Source organism: Stomoxys calcitrans, chromosome 3 (genome assembly GCF_963082655.1).
Source record: "Stomoxys calcitrans chromosome 3, idStoCalc2.1, whole genome shotgun sequence".
Classification (NCBI taxonomy): Eukaryota; Metazoa; Arthropoda; class Insecta; order Diptera; family Muscidae; genus Stomoxys; species Stomoxys calcitrans.
The window spans coordinates 190,345,520-190,371,197 of NC_081554.1; the positions used below are offsets into that span (position 1 = coordinate 190,345,520).

Here is a 25,678-nt window from a genome sequence, read left to right on the forward strand (position 1 = left end):
TTTTTGTTGTTGGTTGATTTTCCCCATTGGAGATTTTACTTCCAAGTATGGAATTTGACATCATATCTATAATGTTGTAGCGAAACGTGACTGCGCAAACTATCTACTTATGTGTTTTACTTTTTTTGTTCGTTTTATTAATTCAAAATCTGGTTCAAGTTGTAAATAGAAATAGTCTAAGCCGAGACTGGAATTGTACAATATGTCGAAAATATTTGCCAAGATTCAACTGTCCCTGTTTGTTTTAACAATATTTCTGCAACAATCGTATACATATCGATATGATGAGAAAAACGAGTTCTTGGACGAGATCGCTGCCATGGAGGATCATGAAGAATATTGGAAAAACGTAAACATTTCCGAATTTTATAAAACCATAGAAGATGCTGGAATGTCCAACTCAGTGTCCAGAGAGGAAAGGTATAAGAGACAAGTTAAGTTGGCCCTTCTTCACGATGTATGCGAAGAAAATGGAACAAAGATCATCTATGTACCGTGAGTAACATTTTATTTAAGTTGGCAAATTTAATAACGAAATATATAACAGCCACAAATAATTATTATTTTATTTTATAATATTTTTGTACCCTCCACCATAGGATGGGGGTAAACTAATTTCGTCATTCTGTTTGTAACACCTCGAAATATACGTCTAAGACTCCATAAAGTATATATATTTTTGATAAACGTACCATTTTAAGTCGAACTAGCCATGTCCGTCTGTCCGTCCGTCCGTCTGTCTGTCTGCCTGTCGAAAGCACGCTAACTTTCGAAGGAGTAAAGCTAGCCGCTTGACATTTTGCACAAATATTTCTTATTTGTGTAGGTCGGTTGGGATTGTAAATGGGCTATATCGGTCCATGGTTTGGTATAGCTGCCATATAAACCGATCTCGGGTCTTGACTTCTTGAGCCAATAGGGGGCGCAATTCTTATCCGATTTGGCTGAAATTTTGCATGATGTGTTTTATTATGACTTCCAACAACTGTGCCGAGTGTGTTTCAAATCGGTCCATATCCTGATATACCTGGCATATAAAACGATCTGGAATGTTGACTTCTTGAGCCTCCAGAGGGCATAATAATTATCCCATTCCGAAATTTAGAACAGCGGCTTCTCCCATGACCTTCAACATACGTGTCAAATATGGTTCGAATCGGTCCATAGCCTGATATAGCACCCATATAAACCGATCTCTGTATATTACTTCTTGAGACCCTAATGGGCACAATTCTTACTCGAATTGGCTGAAATTTTACACAATGACTTCTACTATGGTCTCCAACATTCAGTTCAAACCGGACCATAATTTGACATAGCTCCAATATTATAGCAATTCTTTTCTCTTATCATTTGTTTTCCTAAAAAGAGATTTCGGGAAAAGAACTCGACAAATGCGATCTATGGTGGAGGGTATATAAGATTAGGCCCGGCTGAACTTAGCACGCTTTTACTTGTTTTACCCTCCACCTTAGGATGGGGGATATACTAATTTCGACATTATGTTTGTAACTACTCAAAATATTCGTCTGAGACCCCAAAAAGGATATATATTCCTGATAGTCGCGACATTTCATCTATCGATCTAGCCATGTCCGTCCGTCTGTCTGTCGAAAGCACGCTTACTTCCGAAGGAGTAAAACTAGCCGATTGAAATTTCGCACAAATACTTCTTATTAGTGTAGGTCGGTTGGAAATGTAAATGGGCCATAACGGTCCATGTATTGATATAGCTGTCATATAAACCGATCGTGGGTCTTGAATTCTAGAGCCTCTAGAGTGCGCAATTCTTATCCGATTTGGCTGAAATTTTGCATGAGCTGTTTTGTTATGACTTCCAATAACTGTGCTAAGTATGAATGAATTTTTGCACGTAGTGTTTTGGTAGCACTTCCGACAACTGCGCTAAGTATTGTTTAAATCGGTCCATGTTTTGATATAGCTGTCATATAAACCGATCTTGGGCCTTGACTTCTTGAGCCTCTAGAGGGCGCAATTCTTGTCCGATTTGGCTGAAATTTTGCATGAGCTGTTTTGTTATGACTTCCAATAACTGTGCTAAGTATGGCGTAAATCGGTATATAACCTGATATAGCTGCCATATAAACCGATCTGGGTCTTGACCTCTTGAACCACTGGGGGGCGCAATTCTCATCCGATTTTGTAGAAGGGCTTCTCTCATGATCTTCAACATACGTGTCTAATATGGTCTGAATCGATCAATAGCTTGATACAGCTCCCATATAAACCTATCTCTCGATTTTGCTTCTTGAGCCCCTACAAGGCGCAATTCTTATCCGAAAATATTACACAATGACTTCTACAATGTTCAGCATTCATTTATGGTCCGAATAGGACTATAACTTGATATAGCTCCAATAGCATAACAGTTCTTTTTCAATATTCTATGTTTGTCTAAAAAGCGATACCGCGCATAGAACTCGACAAATGCGATCAATGGTGGAGGGTATATAAGATTCGGCCCGGCCGAACTTAGAACGCTCTTACTTGTTAGATATAGCTACTGTACTTATTAGTATTTGGTCCAAATGGGAATATATTTCGGTATAACTGCTATGGGACATAAGGTAAGAAATTTTCTCCCAATTTTGATGGTTTACATATATACCCGAGGTGATGGGTATCCAAAGTTCGGCCCGGCTGAACTTAACGCCTTATTACTTGTTTTTTAACTGATTTCGATGAAATTTAAAACAGTAAGTAGTTTTCCCGACATCTGACCTAAGTTTGGTTCAGAACGTACTATATTTAGATATAGCTGCAATATAGACCGATATTCTGATAAAGGGTCTGAAGCCCATAAAATCCCTATTTGCTATTCGATTACGCTGAAATTTAAAACAGTGGGTAGGTTTAGGTCTCCCGACATCCGTCCCAATTATGGTTTGGATCAAACTATATTTAGATATAGCTGCTATATAGATTGATCTTCCGATAAAGGGTCTGAAGCCCATAAAAACATTTTTTTTAATCCAATTTCACTGAAATTTTAAACAGTGAGTAGTTTTAGGCTACCCGCCATCCGACTCAAATATGGTAAAAATAGGACTTTATTTAGATATAGCTGCCATATATACCGATATGCCAGTTAAGGGTTTGAAGCTCATAAAATCTTTATTTATTACCCGATTTTGCTGAAATTTGAAATACAAAAGTCAACAGTAACTTATTTTTATAAGAACACTCAATGTTCGTGCCGAATTTGGGTGCATAAGTTATCCACTTTTCATCGGATTGTGACGAAAGGGGGTTTACATATATACCTGAGGTGGTGGGTATCCAAAATCCAAAGTTCAGCCCGGCCGAACTTAATGCCTTTTTATTTTATTTTACTTTTTTTTAAACTATTTTTTTTTTTTGTTTTTCTTCCTCTTAGAACTTCGTCTATAAATAAATTTCCTTGGATTGAACAAATTACTCAAGATCCCTCCCAATTAGTAACCGTCCTAAGGGTCTGTTGCCCAGGTCAAGACGTATTTGTCCTGAATAATAATCGTTCCTGTGTTCCATTCTGTAAGAAATGCCGGAATGGCGTTTGCGTATCGCCGGATAAGTGCGAATGCTATGATGGATTTGTCAAAAACGACAATGGCGACTGTGTATTTCAGTGCCCCATAGGATGTCTTAATGGCCGATGTCATCTGTATAAAGGTTGCATTTGTAATTGGGGTTTCCAACTAGATTCTGCGCGACAATATTGTCGTCCAAAGTGCAATAGTAAGTGCAAAACAGAACCTTTACGCAATTGCACAAAACCGGGTGTATGCGGATGTATTAGAGGCTTTAGTCTCATAGGTGGTCAATGTAGGCCTTCATGTTCGCCTGGGTGTGGTCCAGGAGGAGAATGTCAAGCTTTTGGAGTTGAAAGCAAATGTGTTTGTTTTCCGGGCTATAGTTTGCAGGATGGTGTTTGTAAAAACGACTGTTTTCAGTGAGTTGCGAATTTATTTTGCGACAGCACATGTGAGTGGCTATAATTTTTTATCATCTTTTTTTTAGGGGCTGCAATAATGGTATATGCCAAAATCGTAATAAATGCATTTGTAATCCTGGCTTCATTTATGATCCAACATCAAGAAATTGCATTAATCCAAAAAAGGCCTATGAGAAAAAGCAGAAGAGAATTGGATGAAAATTATTATTAGCAAGAAATGAAGAAATAAAAAAGCGAGTATCTAACAAATAAAGGTGTGCTAAATTCGGCCTGGACGAAATACCATGGACGGCGTTTGTCTATTGTCCAATATCTCTTTATAGGCAAACAAAGGATAATGGATAAGAATTGCTATGCTATTGGAGCTATATCAGAATATGGACCGATTCGGACCATACATGGTTTGGATGATGGAGACCATATTAGAAGTCATTATTAAAAATTTAGGGGTAGTAGTTAGAGAAATCGGGAAATTGGTTTAGATGGTGGCAATATCATGTTAAAGATCGATGCAAGCCGTATGTGGTTTGTTTAATTGTATGATGGCAATACTAGGTTAAAGGTCGATTCGAGCCATATGTGGTTTGTATAATGAAGGTCGTAGGAGAAGTCATTGTGCAAAATTTCAGCCAAATCGGATAAGTATTGCGTCTTTTAGAGGCTCAAAAATTATAATCGGGAAATCGGTTTATATGGTTTTGAACCGGTTCGGACCATACTTGACTCGTATGTTGGAGGTAATGGGAAAAGTAACTGTGCAATTGTAACAAAATGGGATAAGAATAGATTTTTTTTTTCTTCAATCAACCAACCGGGAATGTCCCCTATATATGCAGTGCATTGCGTTGGAGAGGATATTAAAGAATAGGAGGAAGAAATAGGGAGTAGTGATTATTGGCACTTGCTTTGAATTTCTGGATGTCGTAAGTAGCGGGAAAACATCCACCGGAAGTCGATTCCACATACGAACCGTCCTTGCGAAAAAAGAAATTCTCTCGGTAGTGCATGGTCTAATCAACTCTCCAATCGATTACAAACCGGTGCGCGCTTCTAGAAAATCTTGCATTTCTGACAAACAACCTCAAGTCAGGAATCAGAAGACTGATTTCCGAAGAACATGCACCATAGGAGAATCGATAGAACAGTTCCACACAACCCACATTTCGACGATGTTCAAGGGAAACAATAGAGTTGGATACTCTACCATCTCTAATCAACACCAACGCCCGCCTCTGGACACAGCCAAGCAGCTCTAAGGATGATTTTGGATCTCCGGCCCATATATGTGAGTTAAATTCCATCTTCGGCCTGATGTACCTAATATGGATATTAAGAAGATCAGAGGGAGTGAAATATTTCTTACACGGCTTAAGAAAGCCCAAGCAATTGAGTGCTTTATTCGACATTTCGAATACATGTTTTGACCAACGGACATCACATTGAAACTGCATGCCCAAAACATCAACAGCTTCTGATTGCACGATATCTACACCGTCGATAGATATTGACGATTGTAAAGTGTCAGTGAATCGTTTGTGGGACAATAAACAGCACTACGTTTGGCGTGCATTAAAATCTACTCTGTTCATTCGATGCCACTCAGAAATGGCCAGCAAATCCAGACAGAGTTTTACCTCCATTATCCGCCTCTTTTCTTTATTTCCTCGAAGACTCGGCCTATGGTCGAATCGAGTTAGAATGTCAAGGCGATCAAGATTATATTTGTTGGGTCTTAGATCACTAATAAAATATGTTACAAACGAAATGACGAAATTAGTATACCCCTATTCCATATTATTATGATTTCCCATTATCTTCTTTATACCCACCATCGAAGCTTCATTTCCGAAGGAAGGAGGTATTTTCATTTAGCAAATTCCGTTTACAAAATATCAATGTATCCATTTCCGAATCCATAAAGAATAAATATTTTTGGTCTTTGTTGAAATCTAAGATGAATTAAAGATTTTCGTGTGTGTGTCCTTTGGGAAAGAGTAATGAAGATATACTTCACTTTGGGAAAGTGTAACAAAACAACAGGGTAACACCCAATCCTTTCCTTTCGGAAAGGGTAACAAAACTACTTTTTCCTTCTGAAAGGGTAACAAAACTACCTTTTCCTTCTGAAAGGGTAACAAACTACCACTTCCTTTGTGAAAGGGTAATATAACTAAACTTTCCTTTCGGAAATGGTTACAGAACTGCTCCCAGACTACCCATTCCGTTAGGAAAGTGTAATAAGACAGCCCATTCCTTAAGGAAAGGATAACAAAACTACCCTTTCCTTTAAGAAAGGTATAAAGTACACTTTCCATTGGGAAAGGTAACAAATTTAACCTTTCCTTTGAGGAAGGGTATCAAAACTGTCCTCGCTCTTTGGGAAAGGGTAACAAAACTACCCTTTATTTTGGGAAATGGTAACAAAACTACCCTTTCCTTTGGTAAAGGGGAAAAAACTACCCGCTCCTTTGGGTAATAAAAGCACCTTTTCCTTTGGGAAAGGGTAATAAAACTATCCTTTCCGTTGGGAAAGTGTAATAAAACTAGCCTTTCATTTGAGAAAGGATATAAAAGCGACCCTTTTCCTTTTCCAAAGGCATGGGAATTACCCGATCCCGAAGAAAATGTTAGCTTTATTACCTTTGCTTTGGGAAAGGGTATAAAAGCTTCCATTTCTTTTGGGAAAGGGTAATAGAAGTACCCTTTTCTTTGGGAACGGGTAATAAAACTACCCATTCCTTTGAGAAAGGGTAATAAAACGACAGTTTGCTTTGGGAAAGGGTAACAAGGCTACCCTTCCCTTTTATTAAAGGGGGATAAAACTACCCGTTTCTTTGGGAAAAGGTAAAAAACTACCTCTCCTTTGGGATAGGGTAATAAAAGTGCCATTTCCTTTGGGAAAGGGTAATAAAACTAACCTTTCCTTTGGGAAAGGGTAATAAAACTACCCTTTTGCTTGGGAACGGGTAGTAAAACCACCCATCCCTTTCGGAAAGGGTAATAAAAAGACCGTTTGCTTTGAAAAAGGGAAATAAAACGATCGTTTGCTTTGGGAAAAGGTAATAAAACTACCCTTTCCTTTGGTAAAGAAGAATAAAACTACCCGTTCCTTTGAGAAAGGATATAAAACTATAATTTCCTTTGGGAGAGGGTAATGAAAGTACCATTTTCTTTGGGAAAGGGTAATAAAACTACAATTTCCTTTGAAAAAGGATAATAAAACTACCCTTTCCGTTGGGAAGGGGTAATAAAACTACCCTTTTCTTTGGGAACGGGTAATAAAACCACCCATTCCTTTGGGAAAGGGTAAAAACGAGCGTTTGCTTTGGGAAAAGGAAATAAAACGACCATTTGATTTGGGAAAGGGTAATAAAACTACCCTTTCCTTTGGTTAAGAGGAATAAAACTACCCGTTTCTTTGAGAAAGGGCATAAAACTACCCTTTCCTTTGGGAGAGGGTAATGAAAGTACCATTTTCTTTGGGAAAGGGTAATAAAACTACAATTTCCTTTTGGAAAGGGTAATAAAACTACCCTTTCCGTTGGGAAAGGGTAATAAAACTACCCTTTCCGTTGGCAAAGGGGTAATAAAACTACCCTTTCCGTTGGGAAAGGGTAATAAAACTCCCAATTTCTTTGGGAAAGGTAATAAAACTACCCCTTCCTTTGGGAAATGGTAAAAGATCTACCTTTTTATTCGGGAAAGGGTTGAAAAGCTTCCCTATCCTTTGGCAAGAGTAATTAAACTACCATTTCTTTTGGGAAGGGATAATAAAACTACACATTTCTTTGGGAAAAGGTAATAAAGGGTGATTTTTTTGAGGTTAGGATTTTCATGCATTAGTATTTGACAGATCACGTGGGATTTCAGACATGGTGTCAAAGAGAAAGATGCTCAGTATGCTTTGACATTTCATCATGAATAGACTTACTAACGAGCAACGCTTGCAAATCATTGAATTTTATTACCAAAATCAGTGTTCGGTTCGAAATGTGTTCATTCACCGTAACGTTGCGTCCAACAGCATCTTTGAAAAAATACGGTCCAATGATTCCACCAGCGTACAAACCACACCAAACAGTGCATTTTTCGGGATGCATGGGCAGTTCTTGAACGGCTTCTGGTTGCTCTTCACTCCAAATGCGGCAATTTTGCTTATTTACGTAGCCATTCAACCAGAAATGAGCCTCATCGCTGAACAAAATTTGTCAAAATTTGAACACATTTCGAACCGAACACTGATTTTGGTAATAAAATTCAATGATTTGCAAGCGTTGCTCGTTAGTAAGTCTATTCATGATGAAATGTCAAAGCATACTGAGCATCTTTCTCTTTGACACCATGTCTGAAATCCCACGTGATCTGTCAAATACCAATGCATGAAAATCCTAACCTCAAAAAAATCACCCTTTAAAACTACTCTTGCTTTGGTAAAGGGTAACAAAACTACCCTTTCCTTTGGTAAAGGGGAATAAAACTAACCGTTCCTTTGATAAAGGGTAAAAAAACTACCTTTTCCTTTGGGATAGGTTAATAAAAGTACCATTTCCTTTGGGAAAGGGTAATAGAACTACCCATTCCTTTAGGAAGAGGTAATAAAACTACCCTTTTCTTTGGGAAAGGGTATAAAAGCAACTCATTCCTTTGGGAAAGGGTAATAAAACTACCCATTCCTGTGGAGAAGTGTAATAGAACTATCCATTCCTTTGGGAAAGGATAATAAAACTACCATTTTCTTTGGGAAATAGTAATAAAGCTACCCTTTCCTGAAAAAATAAATCTATCCTTTTTTGGGTAATAAAACTACCCTTTCCTTTGGGAAAGAATAATAAAACTAACCTTTTTTGAAAATGGGTAATAAAAGTAACCTATCCTTTGGGAAAGGGCAATAAAATAACCCTTTTTTGGGAAAGTGTATAAAACTACCCTCGGTAAGGGGCAGTAAAACTACCCTTTCCTCTTGGAAAGTGTAATAAACAGAAAGAGTAATAATTAATTTTTTGCTTTGGGAAGCGGTACAAAAGTTACCCTGTCCTTGGAAAATACTATGTTTAATAAACCGTCCTTTATGAAAGTGTTCTACTAACTACTGAGACTTCACCTCGGTTATCAAAAGAAGCAGTATCCTATTTTCACCTTGAGTCAAACTCTAATATTCTGTGATAATTACAGGAAAATCGTGTTTGCCCATTTTATATCCCACGTTACTGCTTTGGTATAGGGTATAATAACTTAGACCATTTTACCATAACCTAGATAAGAAGAAGGGAGAGAGATAGACGCGTTGAAAAGTAAATGGGTCGGCTCAGAATAACTTTTTGCTTGGATTCAGTTATCTTCGTCTATTGTGGCAATTTTACTTAAAAAACAAGTAAAAGCGGGCTAAGTTCGGCCGGGCCGAATTTTATATACCCTCCACCATGGATCGCATTTGTCGAGTTCTTTTCCCGGCATCTCTTCTTAGGCAAAAAAGGATATAAGAAAAGAGTTGCTCTGCTATTAAAACTATATCAAGATATGGTCCGGTTCGGACCACAATTAAATTATATGTTGGAGACCTGTGTAAAATTTCAGCCAATTCGTATAAGAATTGCGCCCATTGGGGCTCATGAAGTAAAATAGAGAGAACGATTTAAATGGGATCTGTATCGGGCTATAGACCGATTCAGACCATAATAAACAACGTTTGTTGATGGTCATGAGAGGATCCATCGTACAAAATTTCAGGCATATCGGATAATAATTGCGACCTCTAGGGGTCAAGAAGTCAAGATCCCAGATCGGTTTATATGGCAGCTATATCAGGCTATGAACCGATTTGAACCTTATTTGACACAGTTGTTGAAAGTAAAAATAAAATACGTCATGCAAAATTTCAGCCAAATCGGATAGGAATTGCGCCCTCTAGAAGCTCAAGAAATCAAATCCCCAGATCTGTTTATATGACAGCTATAACAGGTTATGAACCGATTTAAACCATACTTGGCACAGTTGTTGGGTATCATAACAAAACACGTCGTGCGAAATTCCATTCCAATCGGATAAGAATTGCGCCCTCTAGAGGGTCAAGAAGTCAAGACCCAAGATCGGTTTATATGGTAGCTATATCAGGTTATGGACCGATTTGAACCATACTTGGCACAGTTGTTGGGTATCATAACAAAACAAGTCGTGCGAAATTCCATTCCAATCGGATAAGAATTGCGCCCTCTAGAGGGTCAAGAAGTCAAGACCCAAGATCGGTTTATATGGTAGCTATATCAGGTTATGGACCGATTTAAACCATTCTTGGCACTGTTGTTGGATATAATAAGAAAACACGTCGTGCAAAATTTCATTTAAATCGGATAAGAATTGCGCACTCTAGAGGCTCAAGAAGTCAAGACCCAAGATCTGTTTATATGGCAGCTATATCAGGTTATGAACCGATTTGAACCATACTTGGCACAGTTGTTGTATATCAAAACAAAACTCGTCGTGCAAAATTTCATTCTGATCGGATAAGAATTGCGCACGCCAGAGGCTCAAGAAGTCAAGACCCAAGATCGGTTTATATGGCAGCTATATCAGGTTATGGACCGATTTGAACCATACTTGGCACAGTTGTTGGATATCATAGCAAAACACGTCATGCAAAATTTCATTCCAATCGGATAAGAATTGCGCACTCTACAGGCTCAAGAAGTCAAGACCCCAGATCGGTTTATATGGCAGCTATATCAAAACATGGACCGATATGGCCCATTTACAATACCAACGATCTACACTAATAAGAAGTATTTGTGCAAAATTTCAAGCGGCTAGCTTTACTCCTTCGGAAGTTAGCGTGCTTTCGACAGACAGACGGACGGACGGACGGACGGACAGACGGACGGACATGGCTAGATCGACATAAAATGTCACGACGATCAAGAATGAATATATACTTTATGGGGTCTCAGACGAATATTTCGAGTAGTTACAAACAGAATGACGAAATTAGTATACCCCCCATCTTATGGTGGAGGGTATAAAAACTAAAAATTGTTGTTATTCTGTGCATTTACTACTAAATGAGTTTTCAGAGGCACACTTCATTTTCATACCAAACGTGATTTATCATAATTTTAGTTCGCTAGGCACAAAAGGCTTATTTTACAGGCACTCATCCAAGTGTAGTGTGGTTCAGTTTTAATGAAACCTCTTTAACCTTAAGCCACTAATATGAAACATTTATTGTCTCGTTCAATATTGGCAATTTATTTTGGATTTTCTGCTCTGCTATTCAATCTTATTTCGTGTACGGCTGTAGAAAAATCAATTAACAATATTACCTATGTTGGAGAAGAAAGACTAGATTGGAAGGATGATAATGTACGAAATCAGTTTGATGGAGGTAATTTGAAAAATGTTTCTTTAGAATATGCTCCAACAATCCCTAATAAAAGTCGACAGAAGCGACAAACTAAAAAGCGAATTGAGAAGGTAGAATGTGGTCCCAGCAGAGATCATACGCAGCTAATGTATGTGCGGTATGTTTACGGAAAGTTGCCTAATATATGATAACCATTTAAAAAATATTTCCGTTTTTTTTTTCAAAATGTTCCCCCAGGACCGACTCCATAAACAAGTACACTTGGAAGGAACGTTTGACATACGATTTGACACAACAGGTATCCGCTATTCGTATATGTAGCCCCGGCTATTCCATCTACCAATATTCGGGAACCAATTCCTGTCTACCCTTCTGTAACCGTTGTGGCCAAGGCGAATGTATGGCGCCTGATGTGTGCAAATGTTATAGTGATTTTGAGAGAAACCCTGAAGGTGTTTGCACTAGTGTCTGTCCTTTGGGTTGTTATCATGGGTATTGTGATTTGCTGAAAGGCTGTTCATGCTATGAAGGCTATCAATTGGATAAGACAAAGAAATTTTGTCTCCCCATTTGTGCCGACGGCTGTGGCCACGATCCCAGAATGAAGTGCATATCTCCGAGAGTTTGTGACTGTATCGAAGGATTCTCTATGGTCGATGGCATTTGCAAGCCACAATGTAATCCCGATTGCGGACCTGGAGGAGAGTGTAAAGCATTTGGCCTCACTAGCAAGTGCGCATGCTATCCAGGCTATAAGTTACGAAAGGGAGTTTGTGAGAGCGATTGTTATCAGTAAGTGGTGATGGTGATTTAGGTGATTATGTAGAATTTTTCAACTCTTCTTTTCTAGGACTTGCGCCAATGGCATTTGCTATAATCGCCATACCTGCCATTGCTACTCGGACTACATTTACAACGAGTATACTAGGAATTGTGAAGCACGTGTGGGCATTATAGAAAGATATTCATTTAATTTTTAATTAAAAGTTATAAAAAACCAAACCCACCACCATGGATTCTGTTAAAAATAAAATAAATTTAGTTGATAATTTTTCTCTACGCGCCGAGTTGTTGCCACACATCCCAATACACATCCCAATAAACTAACGCACAGTGGGCCAAATGGCAAAAAAATTGGAAATAAGTCTACAACTTTTTATCTGTTGATTTTAGCCATACAAAATGTTCTAGACATTTGTAGAGGAGGACATAGGCTTTCAGAAAAGTGCTGTTGTTGGTCCATATCTTTAATACAGGGTGAGCAACAGGGTGTGAAAGTTGACCACTTTTGACTTCTCCAAGCTTCTGGGGGCCATAACTTTTGATCTACTCAACCGATTTACATGATTTAGGACTCTAGAGAAAGAGCTTGACAAGATCTAAAAAACTTATGCATAAAGTACCATGCCATCGTGTACTGTTAAGGAGTTATGAATTGTTTAATTTTAAAATATGAAAATTTGGCCTTGGTTTTTTTCAGTGTTTTTTTAATAACTCCGTCAATTTTAAAGCTATAAACTTCATACTTCACACAAATTATGCCAGCATATGTGTGCATAAAATACAAAAGGAATCACGTGAATATCTTTGGCGGTTTAAAAATGGCATCGTTTTCAATATGAAAAATATTTTTTTTGTCAAAAAATTGCAAAATTTTTCAAAAAAGATACTCCCATTTCCTTTAAGTTTTCGCAAACTTTGGCCGTCAAAGCATTATCATTTCTTTCCATTTTCACAAAGTCGAGGTATTAAGAAAAGTTTTAAGTGCTAATTTGGCTAATTTCGATATCAAACAACACCGTTATCTTAAGACCAAAATGGCCAATTTTTTTACTAAACTTCAAAAGTTTCTCACTGGAAAAAAAGTTCCACGGGGATTTTTTCGCTTTTTTTGAACTTAAATGAAAGCTTAAAATGTTCCCAACATTTTAAGGTATGTCTCGCCATATCCTAGCCATAAATGAGATCGTAGCGATCAAAATACTGAAAAAAGTCAATTTTCAAGTAGTGCTATATTCATTGCTAAAAAACAAGTATTACGTCACATTTTATTGCAAAGATGTTAAATAAACTTTTATTTGGTAACACTTCTTCTACAAAACACAAAAAGAATCATGGAAATATCTCTATTCTATTCCATTTTATGGAACCGGCAATAAAAAAGTCAATTTTTCAAAAAAGTCGAATTTCCCAAATTTTGTTTTTGTTGTCCTAATTGCACATGACACACTATAGCCATATTTACGCAACATACCTTATCGTAAAGGAAATTTTCATACCTTTCCAACGATGTATAAAACATTTCTCAACTCGGATTCTATCTACTCTAAAATTCATTTACACTTCATTAAACTCTATATAAAAATGTCTATTTGTGAAATGGAACCTTATATGGGGCCTACACTAAAACATTGATAGATTTGCCCAGGGTTTACAATACAAATGTGTTAGAATAAAAAAAGGTCTCCTGCCAAAGTTTAAAAAAATTGGAATAAAAATATGTGTTTTAGAGCGAAAACACTTCGCATCGGCGTGCGTTTATATGTATATTAGCTACTCCCAAAATAAAAAAGCAAAATAAAAAAGCATACGATAAATGCAAACAATACTCCATGAATCGAATTCTACAGTGCAGGGGCGAAATACCGAAATTGAGCGCATTTTCGTTTACTAAATTTTCATCAGACTTGTCCTCGAATTGCCCATTCTTCTTGCCACAAATATTGCATCTCCAATTGGACATAACGCCAGTTAATGCGTTTGCCACCTTTCCATCGATCATAGTGAGTTGTAGTTGAAACGAAACTTTTATATTTCTTCCCAATTGGTTTATAACAATCATGGGTAATGCAGCAATTTCTTCCTTTATTTCGTTCACCAAAGATCGTGTTGTGTTCCGGTCTTCCTTTGTATACTCAAACCGAATTGGGCGACATAAATATTTTGACCCAGGTGTTCTATTTATCCATATATCTTGAAATGCATTTTCTTTCGATGATGAAGATTGGTCCTTGTACAATCTCATTCTCAATGGTACTAATGATGCCATGAAAATTGATGCGAAGTTGGTATCTATTTCTGTTTGTTGCTTATATTCGGAAAATCCAGATGATCCATCACAACCCCATTTGCTGATCAAAACCACTTCGGAATTATTACATGTGTTCAACTGTTCTTCAGTAAAATTAGAAATAATTCTAACAGCTGTATTTTCAACAAGATCAGCAAGTTTCACTCTTGCTTTTAATTCGTCCACGTATATATTTGATGGCACCATTTTCGTCCTGGTGTTGTACAATTTATGTTTTGAGGGTAAACAACCCCATCCTTTTTCACGAAGAGCCTTCCTCATTGTTGAGTATTTGTTTCTTGAGAGGCCTAGGTTCAAAATCAGGGCCAGTGCATCTTCCTCCGTGAATTCTGTAGTCGATTTTGGAGTTGGAATACTTTCTACCATTCTCTTTACCCTTTTCGGAGATGCTAATGGTAAAACATCGACAATTCGTCCAACATTTTTTGGTTGTGTTTTTAACAATGCTGTTTTGAACGTATCTTTTATTAAATTTGGCGGATGTGCCGCCAATAGTTCCTCTTGTTTTTTCTTTTTGGTTTTCTCCGTAACTTCGTCGTATGCTTTGCTAGGCCGGCCGGGAATCAGCGGTTTAATTTCAATAAGTAGATCCGATTTCAGCCACTTCTCATACATTTTGAAAAACTTGATTTTTGCGAATGAACATTCTGGCAACCTTCTCTCAAATGATTTGTAGAATTTTTCAAGTTTGTCTAAAGCGTCTTTATTTAGCCTTATTCCATATATGTGGTCCAAAGTGTAAACAAGTTCCTTAAATGACTCCGTGTATGATTTGGAATCATTTTTGATGTCCCATACAATTTTCGAAAGAGTGGAATACTTCAGTATGACTTCCATAACTTATAAATGTCCTTTACGCCTCTACAAAATATAATGAAGAAAATTTGGATTTTGTTCAAATATTTATGCAATATATTCACAATTAATGACCCATTTCAGGTATCAGACGCAATCGTAAAAAGGGGTCCAAAGTGCCTCTTTTTACTTACTCTTCTATAATTATTTACCTGGACTCGAATTTGGTTAAAAAAAATGACAATGAATTTTTTATGGGTAGGTTTTTTCACATTCATTGATACGGTGGATTTCCTGGGAATTCGACATAGCGAAACAGGTAACATTTGTCTGCATCAAATCTTAACACAAATATATATATATATGCAGGTATATTTCTAGGTTACTTTTTATTCAAAAATCATCAGCTTACATTAAAAATAGATGTAGGTACTATACAAACGCACGCCGATGCGAAGTGTTTTCGCTCTAAAACACATATTTTTATTCCAATTTTTTTAAACTTTGGCAGGAGACCTTTTTTTTTATTCTAACACATTTGTATTGTAAACCCTGGGCAAATCTATCAATGTTTTAGTGTAGGCCCCATATAAGGTTCCATTTCACAAATAGACATTTTTATATAGAGTTTAATGAAGTGTAAATGAATTTTAGAGTAGATAGAATCCGAGTTGAGAAATGTTTTATACATCGTTGGAAAGGTATGAAAATTTCCTTTACGATAAGGTATGTTGCGTAAATATGGCTATAGTGTGTCATGTGCAATTAGGACAACAAAAACAAAATTTGGGAAATTCGACTTTTTTGAAAAATTGACTTTTTTATTGCCGGTTCCATAAAATGGAATAGAATAGAGATATTTCCATGATTCTTTTTGTGTTTTGTAGAAGAAGTGTTACCAAATAAAAGTTTATTTAACATCTTTGCAATAAAATGTGACGTAATACTTGTTTTTTAGCAATGAATATAGCACTACTTGAAAATTGACTTTTTTCAGTATTTTGATCGCTACGATCTCATTTATGGCTAGGATATGGCGAGACATACCTTAAAATGTTGGGAACATTTTAAGCTTTCATTTAAGTTCAAAAAAAGCGAAAAAATCCCCGTGGAACTTTTTTTCCAGTGAGAAACTTTTGAAGTTTAGTAAAAAAATTGGCCATTTTGGTCTTAAGATAACGGTGTTGTTTGATATCGAAATTAGCCAAATTAGCACTTAAAACTTTTCTTAATACCTCGACTTTGTGAAAATGGAAAGAAATGATAATGCTTTGACGGCCAAAGTTTGCGAAAACTTAAAGGAAATGGGAGTATCTTTTTTGAAAAATTTTGCAATTTTTTGACAAAAAAAATATTTTTCATATTGAAAACGATGCCATTTTTAAACCGCCAAAGATATTCACGTGATTCCTTTTGTATTTTATGCACACATATGCTGGCATAATTTGTGTGAAGTATGAAGTTTATAGCTTTAAAATTGACGGAGTTATTAAAAAAACACTGAAAAAAACCAAGGCCAAATTTTCATATTTTAAAATTAAACAATTCATAACTCCTTAACAGTACACGATGGCATGGTACTTTATGCATAAGTTTTTTAGATCTTGTCAAGCTCTTTCTCTAGAGTCCTAAATCATGTAAATCGGTTGAGTAGATCAAAAGTTATGGCCCCCAGAAGCTTGGAGAAGTCAAAAGTGGTCAACTTTCACACCCTGTAGCTCACCCTGTATTAAAGATATGGACCAACAACAGCACTTTTCTGAAAGCCTATGTCCTCCTCTACAAATGTCTAGAACATTTTGTATGGCTAAAATCAACAGATAAAAAGTTGTAGACTTATTTCCAATTTTTTTGCCATTTGGCCCACTGTGTAACGCTTTTTTAGGACGTGCTCTGTTAAAAAGTCTGCGGACCTCTTTCCCAATATTGCGAATCTCTCCGGTCATCCTGGGTTTTTCTTGAGCTGACTTCCTTTCCCGAAGAGGACAACTATTTTCGAAGGATCCCACCAATACAGTCGTAATCCTGTTGACATGCTCGTCAATCTCTTCTATGCTTGGACAATCTAAATTATCTTGCCCAAGTCTTCTTCTGAGTAGCCTTCCGAATTGGTCTTCAACTTCTTCCGGAAGCTTATCGAAATCGGCGCTGGCTGTGATATTCTAAACCTAATGTAGCGATGGTCAGAGAAAGAGTGTTCCATGGAGACCCTCCAATCCTGAACTTCATCGATCAGATTTTCGGAACATATTGTCACATCTAATTCCTCCTCCCTAATCCTATTAACAAAGGTAGTGGTATTACCAATATCAAGTGTTATTAGGTCGTTAGTATTCAAGAACTCTGTCAGGGCTTGGCCCCGCTTATTAGTGTTGGTGCTACCCCACGAAATGTGGTGAGAGTTCGCATCGCACCCTAGTGGCACCTCGTTTCCTGTCTGTTTTGCTTTCCCCACCAGCCGTTGCAGCTCCAACGTTGGTGGCGGTGTCGGAGAGTCGAAAGGCAGATAAAGTGATGCCAGTTATGCTCCACCGTCTCCCTGTCTCACCACCGCTGCATCCGACGTTGACAACTCTGGGGAAAATAAATATTAGTTGCCCAAAAAGTAATTGCGGATTTTTCATATAGTCGGCGTTGACAAATTTTTTCACAGCTTGTGACTCTGCAATTGCATTCTTTCTTTTGTCAGTTATCAGCTGTTACTTTTAGCTTGCTTTAGAAAAAAAGTGTAAAAAAAGTATATTTGATTAAAGTTTATTCTAAGTATTATTAAAAATGCATTTACTTTCTTTTAAAAAATCCGCAATTACTTTTTGGGCAACCCAATAATTCACCATGACAAATAACGCAGGTCCTCGGCCAAGTACCAGTGATAGCATAGAATAATTGGTAGTTGATATGGTTTAGTCCAGAGACTTTGTTCCGGGTCGTCCATGACTCCTGAGTTAAGGCAATATGAATCTTGTCCTTGCTGATTTTCTCCATCAGAGCGTGTGTAGCAGTCTCGCTCCGGTGGAGGTTGATCTGGATTACCTCAATCATTGGTCCTCCAGTAAATGGGCATCTTGGACGTAGGTGATAATCTCATCGTCTGCTCCCTGTTCTTTAGACTGCATTGACTTTCCTGTCACTGCACTGCCTGATGTCATCGTTTTAGGTTCATTGCCCAGTCTAGTCTTCCGACTTTTTATAAAGTCGGTAATGGTTCCATCGTCGGGTCCCTATTCGTTAAGCTTCATTGGGTTTCCATTTCCTGTTCTGCCTTAGTGTTTCAATACTAGCATCTTAGCCTTCCAAATCTTATGTAAATAGGCTTCTTGGGAGTAGGTGATGGTACCATCATCGACTGCCTGTTCGTTGGGTTGCATTGAGTCTCCTGTAGCTGCGTTACCTAATGTTTCAATATAAGGATCTTTACCTATTCCAGTATTCCGAATCTTTAAGTCGGTGATGGGTCCGTCATCGGGTTCCTGTTTGTTAGGCTGTGTTGGATCTCTCGCCACTGCACTGCCTGATATTAGGATCATTGCTTCTTCTAGTCTTTCCAATATTGAGAGATGCCGAGATTGTCTCGTTGTCGGCCCCCTGTTTGTTGGGCGCTGTTGAGTCACCTGCCACTGCACGGCCTGGTGTCGCAGAATGAAAATATCTGCCTATCCTAGTCTTCCCAATCTTGAAAAAGACAGCTTTGCTCCCGTAGTGCGCCATGCCTTTAGTCTTAGCCAAACTCGTCACGGAGTCTTGATCAATGCCAACCACAAAGAGAGTTCCTTTCTCCTTTCTCGATTGATAACTTGATATAGCTGCCATATAAACCGATCTCCCAGTTTGACTTTCTAAACCACTAAAGGGCTCAGGCTTTGGACCGTACTTGGCACAGTTCCTGAGGCTAAAGAAGTCAAATCGAAAGATCGGTTAATATGGGAGCTATATCCAAATCTGAACCGATATGGCCCATTTGCAATCCCCAACGACCTACATCAATATTAAGTATCTGTGAAAAATTTTAAGCCGCTAGCTCTATGCGTTCGACCTCTATCGTGATATCGACCGACGGACGGACATGGCTAGATTGAGTCAGGCTGTCGAGACGATCACGAGTATATATATACTTTATTGGGTCCTAAATCAATATTTCAGAAAAACTAGATTAGTATACCCCCATCCTATGGTGGTGGGTATAAAATAACACATCATAAATCAATAGTGTTTAAAAACAGAGAAGTTTATTGTCAACGTCGACTATATGAAAAATCCGCAATTACTTTTTGGGCAATACATTGAACAAAATTTCATATAATATTTTAAAATCTAAAATTTTTATCTAAACTATATAACAGCTGCTATCTACCTCCTCTACACGGGTATACAGTTTCTGGTACGCTCATGGTAGACAAAACCAGGATTGCAAATGCATCTATTGCGGTTATAGCAAATTCCATTGGCACAGGATCTAGAAGTAGAGAAAGCATAAATGAAATAAAAACGATTTTCGTCCCACTCGACATTACAACTTACTGATAACAATCAGCCTGACAAACACCATCCTTTAGACCATAACCTGCATGGCACGCACATAGAGGTTTAAATCCGATTTCTTGACATACACCACCCGGTCCACATTCGGGCTCACAGAGAGGCTTACACCCTGAATCGCTAAGGGTAAATCCTTGTATACATCCACAGACTTCTGGGGCAGTGCAATTGAGTAAAGGATCAGTACCACAACCCTTGCTGCATATAGGACGACAATATTGACGGGTCTCATCCAACTTATAGCCAGGATCACATTCGCAGCTGCCATCCAAATAGCAACGGCCGTTGAGACAACCCAAAGGACAAGAGAACACACAATCACCATTATCGGTGCGAACAAATTCGTTGTAACACTCGCAGACGTCAGGCGACACACATTGGCCATTACGGCATTTTTTACACACAGGCACACAACGGCGTTCACCACGCCAACGCAATAGGCCATAGCCCGGGCAGCATACTTTAATGGGAGTTACTTTTTGCGTTTTTTCATCGGTCATACGGGTGACCCAAGAATATTTGTCAACTGCTTCGGTGCTAAGGGGAAAAAGAGAATAAAAAATATATCAGAAAAAAACTTGAAATCATAAAAAACTTAAAATTAAATAAAATAACAAAAACATTCAAAAGCGTGCTAAGTTCGGCCGGGCCGAACCCTGGATCGCATTTGTCAACTTCTTCGAATGATTTTTTTTTTCAAATATTAAGAGCTATATCTATTCATTGACCGATATGGCCCGTACTTGTCATGGTTTGAAAAAATACCATTTACAAAATTTCAGGAAAATCGAGGAAAAATTGCGCCCTCTAGAGGTCCAGAAAGTTGCCCGTACTAGTCATGGCTGAAAAAATGCCATCTACAAAATTTCGGGAAAATCGAGTAATAATTGCGCCCTCTAAAGGCCCAGAAAGTTAAATTGGGACATCGGTTTATATGTTACCTATATCAGGTTATGGACCGATCTAGACCATACTTGGTCTTAATCAATGTAAATTAGTCCATAACTTGATAAAGCCGCCATTTAAACCGATCTTCCGGTTTGAATTCTTGAGCTTCTAGAGGGCGCAATACTTGTCCATTGTGGTTGAAATTTTACTTATGTCTTTACATTATGTCTTCCAACAACTGTGCCAAGTATGGTCTAAATCGGTTAATCACCTGATATAGCTGCCATATAAACCTATCTCCCAATTTTGTACTCTGAGCCGCTAGAGGGCGCTGTTTTTACTCGATTTGTCTGAAATTTTAGGTGCTATTTTTCTATGACTTCTAACAGGGTATATAAGATTCAACCCGACCAAACTTAGCACGCTTTTACTTCTTCCACTTACGGCACATATATCAAAATCATATGATCTCCATTGGTACCACACTCCTCTTTTGGGACTTCCGAAAAAACCTGTTTTCCATCTCGCCATTGGGTGCTTCCTGGTGGAAGAACATACAAGGCTAGTGATTTCAAGCCTGAGGCATTGTAAAATTGATTCCCTTGACTGATGTCATTTTCGGTAGCAACCCTTGCTTCGCTTCCAACAGATGAGATTTCAATTGCCACGCAAAACATATTCTCCAATAGAATTATCAATACACAGTATTGTGAAATTTTTAGCTGTTTCGGCATTATTCTGCCAATAGGAAGGGATATTATTCTATTAGCGCGAGTACACATTTGTAGGGTTCGATTAAAACTAAGTACAGACAAAATTTGCACCATATGATGGGAGATGTATTTATAAAAACAAAAAAACTAAAGAAAAAAGATTTTGCCAATATCTCTCAGACTTTGAGCATGAAAAATACACTAGTCAACAAAGATTGAAATCAAAAAAATTAAAAAAGGTGTAACAGAGAGGCGCTCAAGAAGTCAAATCGGTAGATCGGTTTATATGGGAGCGATATTAGGTTTTTTATCGATGTGGATCGTACTTGGCACAGTTTTTGGTAGTCATAACAGAACGCAAGGTAAAAAATTTCACCCAACTCGGATAAAAATTGAGGCTTCCAGGGGCTCAAGAAGTCAATTCGGGAGATCGGTTTATATGGGAGCTATATCAGGTTATAGACTGATTTGGACCATACTTGGCGCAGTTGTTGGAAGCTATAACAGAACCCTAAGTTCAAAATTTCAGCCCAATTGGATGAAAAAGGAGGCTTCCAGGGGCTCAAAAAGTCAAATCTGAAAATCGGTTTATATGGGAGCTATATCAGGTTACTGAGCGATTTGTACCGCATTTGACACAGTTAGTGAAAGTCATAAGAGAACAGCATGTGTAAAATTTTAGCCAACTCGGACAAAAATTGCGGCTTTCAGTGGCTCAAGAAGTCAAATCGGGAGATCGGTTTATATGGGAGCTATATCAGGTTCTTGACCGATTTAGACCGTACTCTGCACGGTTGTTGAAAGTCATAGCGGAACACTATGTGCAAAATTTCAGCCAAATTGGAGAAAAATTGCGGATTCCAGGGCCTCTAGAAATCAAATCTGGAGATCGGTTTATATGGGAGCTATATCAGGTTTTTGACCGATTTGGACTGTACTTGACTCAGATATTGAAAGTCATAACAGAACAATTTGTGCAAAATTCAAGCCAAATCGGACGAAACTTGTGGCTTCCAGGGGTTCAAGAAGTCAAATCGAGAGATCGGTTTATATGGGAGCCATATGCAAAGCTGAACCGATATAGTGCATTTGCAATCCCCAACAACCTACATCAAGATAAAATATCTGTACAAAATATCAAGCGGCTTGTTCTACCCATTCGACTGCTATCATGATTTCGACAGATGGACGGTCATGGCTAGATCGACCCAGAATGGCGAGACGACCAAGAATATATACACTTTATGGGATCCTAGATAAATATACGAGGTGACTAGATTAGTATACCCTCATCCTATGGTGGTAGGTATAAAATTTTTTAGCAGTGGTTATGCCCTCCTAATTCTGGGGACACTTGTTTGGTACTATGCCATGCAAAGAAGCCATGTAAAAACTTCTCCCCAAAGAGGTGTCGCACTGCGGCACGACGTTTGAACTCGGCTGTAAAAATGAGGTCCCTTATTGTTGAGCTTAAGCATGAATCGGACAGCTGTCATTGTCATGTGAGAAGTTTGCCCCTGTTCCTTGATTTAGTGTTCATGGGCAAATTTGCAACTTGCACTGACATTATAAAGGGGTTTCTCAATGAATTCGATATAAATACAACCTACCAATGTATGGCCCTTGAAACTTTCACTCCTTAAGATATCCGAAGATGACCTCCTTACCAATGGTCGAAACGCGTTATACCATAGTTGGTGTTGTGGTATAGTCTCCATGGCCTATTTTATAGCAAATAAAATGAGAATTAACAAGTAAGAGTGAGCTAAGTTCGGCCGGGCCGAATCTTATATACCCTACACTATGGATCGCATTTATCTAGTTCTATGCGTTGTATTCATTTTGGGTAAAAAAAGGATAACGAATAAGAACTGTTATGCTATTCGAACTATATCAAATTATAGGACCATAAATGAATTGAATGCTGAACATTGTACAAGTCATTGGGTAATATTTCAGTCCATTCGGCTAAGAATTTCGTTCCAGGGGCTCAAGAAGTCGTTATCGTAGATCGGTTTATATGGCAGCTATATAAGCTATGTACCGATTTGCGCCCTACTTAACACAATTGTTAGAAGTCATAACAAAAAACCTCGTGCAAAATTTCAGCCAAATCGGATGAGAACTGCGCTCCCTAGCGGCTCAAGAACTCAAGATCCAAGATTGGTTTATATAGCAGCTATACCAGGTTACGAACCGATTCGAACCATACTTAGCACTGTTGTTGGAAGTGATACTAAAACAACATATGTTAAATTACAGCCAAATCGGATTAAAATTGCGGTCTGAAACAGTTGAAGAAATCAAGACCCGAGATCGGTTTATATGGCAGCTATATCAAGTTATGAACCGATTTGAACCATACTTAGCACAGTTGTTGGAAGTGATACGAAAACACCTCATGCAAAAATTCAGCCAAATCGGATGAGAAATGCGCCCTCTAGAGGATCAAGAAGCCAAGACCCCAGATCGGTTTATATGCCATCTATATCAGGTTATGAACCGATTTGAACCATACTTAGCTTAGTTGTTGGAAGTGATGCCCAAACACTACGTGCAAAATTTCAATAAAATCGGAAGAGAATTGCGCCCTCTAGAGGCTCAAGAAGTCAAGACCCAAGATCGGTTTATATGGCAGCTATATCAAAACATGGACCAATTTGGCCCATTTGCAATACCAACCGACCTACACTAATAAAAAGTATTTGTGCAAAATTTCAAGCGGCTAGCTTTACTCCTTCGAAAGTTAGCGTGATTTCGACAGACAGACGGACGGACATGGCTAGATCGATTTAAAACGATATGACGATCAAGAATATGTATACTTTATGGGGTCTTAGACGCATATTTAGAGGTGTTACAAACAGAATGACGAAATTAGAATAATCCCATCCTATTGTGGAGGGTATAATAATTATTGAATTACAAGTTTAGAAACACATATTTACATAAAAAATTTGTCGTCCAGTGTTTTCCATTAGATGTTGATAAGACTTGTGTCTTAGTTTTCACAACAAAGTATGCTTTTCTTCACTAGCGCTCAATATTTTGTTTTGAGCTTATACTTAGCATTAACATTGAACTTTTACAGGCAGAGATTTCCTTATGTTCTCTCTCCCAAGAAAATCCGAATAAACGCAATCAAAAGATTTGTCAAGACACAGGGTGACAAAAAGTTTTCAATTTTTCCTGTAAATTTTTGTAATTATTTGATACACTTCTAAGAAAGGCGAAGCAAACAGGAAATGAGTTACAGATTGGATTCGATGAAAATGCTCACCAAATTTTTTGGGGTAGTACCAGCATTAATAAACGCAGCCATGGCAAAAGTATATTCCAACCCAAGGACAAGTTAGTCAAAAATTTGATGAAGCTCCCATATTAGGGAGCATTTCAAAAAGAGATCTTTACTCAGATTTTAATGAAGGACAAATGGAATTTATGGCAACATTCCTTAAAATTCATGTGTAATGGTGGCGGTAAAAAATTTAGAAAATTAGAATTTTTGTGATCGGTTTATATGGGAGATTTATTAGGTTATAAACCGATTTAAACTTTACTTGGCACAATTGTTGGAGATCGTAACAGAACACTATATTCCAAATTTCAGCCTAATCGGACAAAAATTGAAGAATCCAGGGGTCAAGAAGTTAAATCGGCAGTTTGGTTTATATAGGAGCTTTATCCAAATCTGAACAGAAATGGCCGATTTGCATTCTCCAATGGCCTACCTCGATACTAAGTATCTGTGCAAAATATCAAGTGTCTAGCTTGATGCTCTTCGACAGCTATCGTGATTTCGACAGACAGACGGACATTGCTATATCGAATCAGGATGTCGAGACGGTCAAGAATATATATACTTTATGCGATCCTAGATCAATATTTCGAGGTGTTACAAACGGAACGACTAGATGAGTGTACCCCCATACTATGGTGGTGGGTATAAAAATGGCTTGAAAGCCATGTAAAAGCTTCTGCCCATAGAGGTGTCGGACAGGGGCACGCCGTTCGGACTCGGCTGTAAAAAGGTGGTGGACGGATGAGAATTGCGCCCTCTGGCGGCTCAATAAGTTAATATCGGTTTATATGGCATATATACCAGGTTATTAACCGATTTGGACCATACTTCGCATAAATGTTGGAAGTGATACCAAAATACCACGTGCAAAATTACAGCCAAATCGGATAGGAATTGCGCCTTCTAAAAGCTCAAGAAGTCAAGACCCCAGATCGGTTTATATGGCAGCTATATCAGGTTATGAACCGATTTGAAGCATACTTAACACAGTTGTTGGAAGTAACATCAAACGACTATTTGCAAAATTTCAGTTAAATCGGACGAG

General features: G+C 38.0%; 4 protein-coding genes across 5 annotated transcripts in view; 2 read left to right on the forward strand and 2 right to left on the reverse strand.

Annotated features, from left to right (window-relative positions):
• Positions 1-25,678, reverse strand: part of LOC106085091 (uncharacterized) — a 75,638-nt gene that overhangs the window by 34,017 nt on the left and 15,943 nt on the right. The window contains exons 5-7 of the mRNA XM_059365747.1: positions 21,064-21,357; positions 19,841-20,268; positions 19,566-19,648 (exon numbers count right to left, since the gene is read on the reverse strand). Of these exons, the coding sequence (XP_059221730.1) occupies positions 19,566-19,648; positions 19,841-20,268; positions 21,064-21,357 (805 nt within the window). The remainder of the gene's footprint in view (positions 1-19,565; positions 19,649-19,840; positions 20,269-21,063; positions 21,358-25,678) is intronic.
• LOC106085093 (epidermal growth factor-like protein) lies at positions 161-4,242 on the forward strand. Its single transcript, XM_013249131.2, has 3 exons — positions 161-495; positions 3,398-3,952; positions 4,021-4,242. The coding sequence occupies exons 1-3, from the start codon at positions 203-205 to the stop codon at positions 4,151-4,153; spliced, it is 981 nt and encodes a 326-aa protein (XP_013104585.2). The 5' UTR covers positions 161-202; the 3' UTR covers positions 4,154-4,242.
• On the forward strand, positions 11,107-12,368 carry LOC106085092 (epidermal growth factor-like protein). Of its 2 annotated transcripts, none has more exons than XM_013249130.2 (3): positions 11,107-11,457; positions 11,547-12,101; positions 12,160-12,368. In XM_013249130.2, the coding sequence occupies exons 1-3, from the start codon at positions 11,159-11,161 to the stop codon at positions 12,287-12,289; spliced, it is 984 nt and encodes a 327-aa protein (XP_013104584.2). In that variant the 5' UTR covers positions 11,107-11,158; the 3' UTR covers positions 12,290-12,368. The 2 variants fall into 2 exon arrangements, with proteins under 2 accessions (XP_013104584.2, XP_013104583.2); XM_013249129.2 differs by having other exon boundaries at positions 11,108-11,466.
• Positions 19,400-21,434, reverse strand: LOC106085095 (epidermal growth factor-like protein). The gene is made up of 3 exons (XM_013249133.2): positions 21,064-21,434; positions 19,714-20,268; positions 19,400-19,648 (listed from the first exon to the last, which is right to left on the reverse strand). Exons 1-3 carry the CDS (start codon positions 21,399-21,401, stop codon positions 19,552-19,554), a joined length of 990 nt encoding a protein of 329 aa, XP_013104587.2. The 5' UTR covers positions 21,402-21,434; the 3' UTR covers positions 19,400-19,551.

Coding starts and splice junctions, on each gene's coding strand:
- LOC106085093 (XM_013249131.2), top strand. CDS start 203: ATGTCGAAAATATTTGCCAAGATTCAACTGTCCCTGTTTGTTTTAACA. Junction 496..3,397: donor ACAAAGATCATCTATGTACC/GTGAGTAACATT, acceptor TCTTCCTCTTAG/AACTTCGTCTATAAATAAAT. Junction 3,953..4,020: donor TGTAAAAACGACTGTTTTCA/GTGAGTTGCGAA, acceptor TCTTTTTTTTAG/GGGCTGCAATAATGGTATAT.
- LOC106085092 (XM_013249129.2), top strand. CDS start 11,159: ATGAAACATTTATTGTCTCGTTCAATATTGGCAATTTATTTTGGATTT. Junction 11,467..11,546: donor ACGCAGCTAATGTATGTGCG/GTATGTTTACGG, acceptor ATGTTCCCCCAG/GACCGACTCCATAAACAAGT. Junction 12,102..12,159: donor TGTGAGAGCGATTGTTATCA/GTAAGTGGTGAT, acceptor CTTCTTTTCTAG/GACTTGCGCCAATGGCATTT.
- LOC106085095 (XM_013249133.2), bottom strand. CDS start 21,401: ATGTGTACTCGCGCTAATAGAATAATATCCCTTCCTATTGGCAGAATA. Junction 20,269..21,063: donor ATGATTTTGATATATGTGCC/GTAAGTGGAAGA, acceptor TTTTCCCCTTAG/CACCGAAGCAGTTGACAAAT. Junction 19,649..19,713: donor TGTCAGGCTGATTGTTATCA/GTAAGTTGTAAT, acceptor CTCTACTTCTAG/ATCCTGTGCCAATGGAATTT.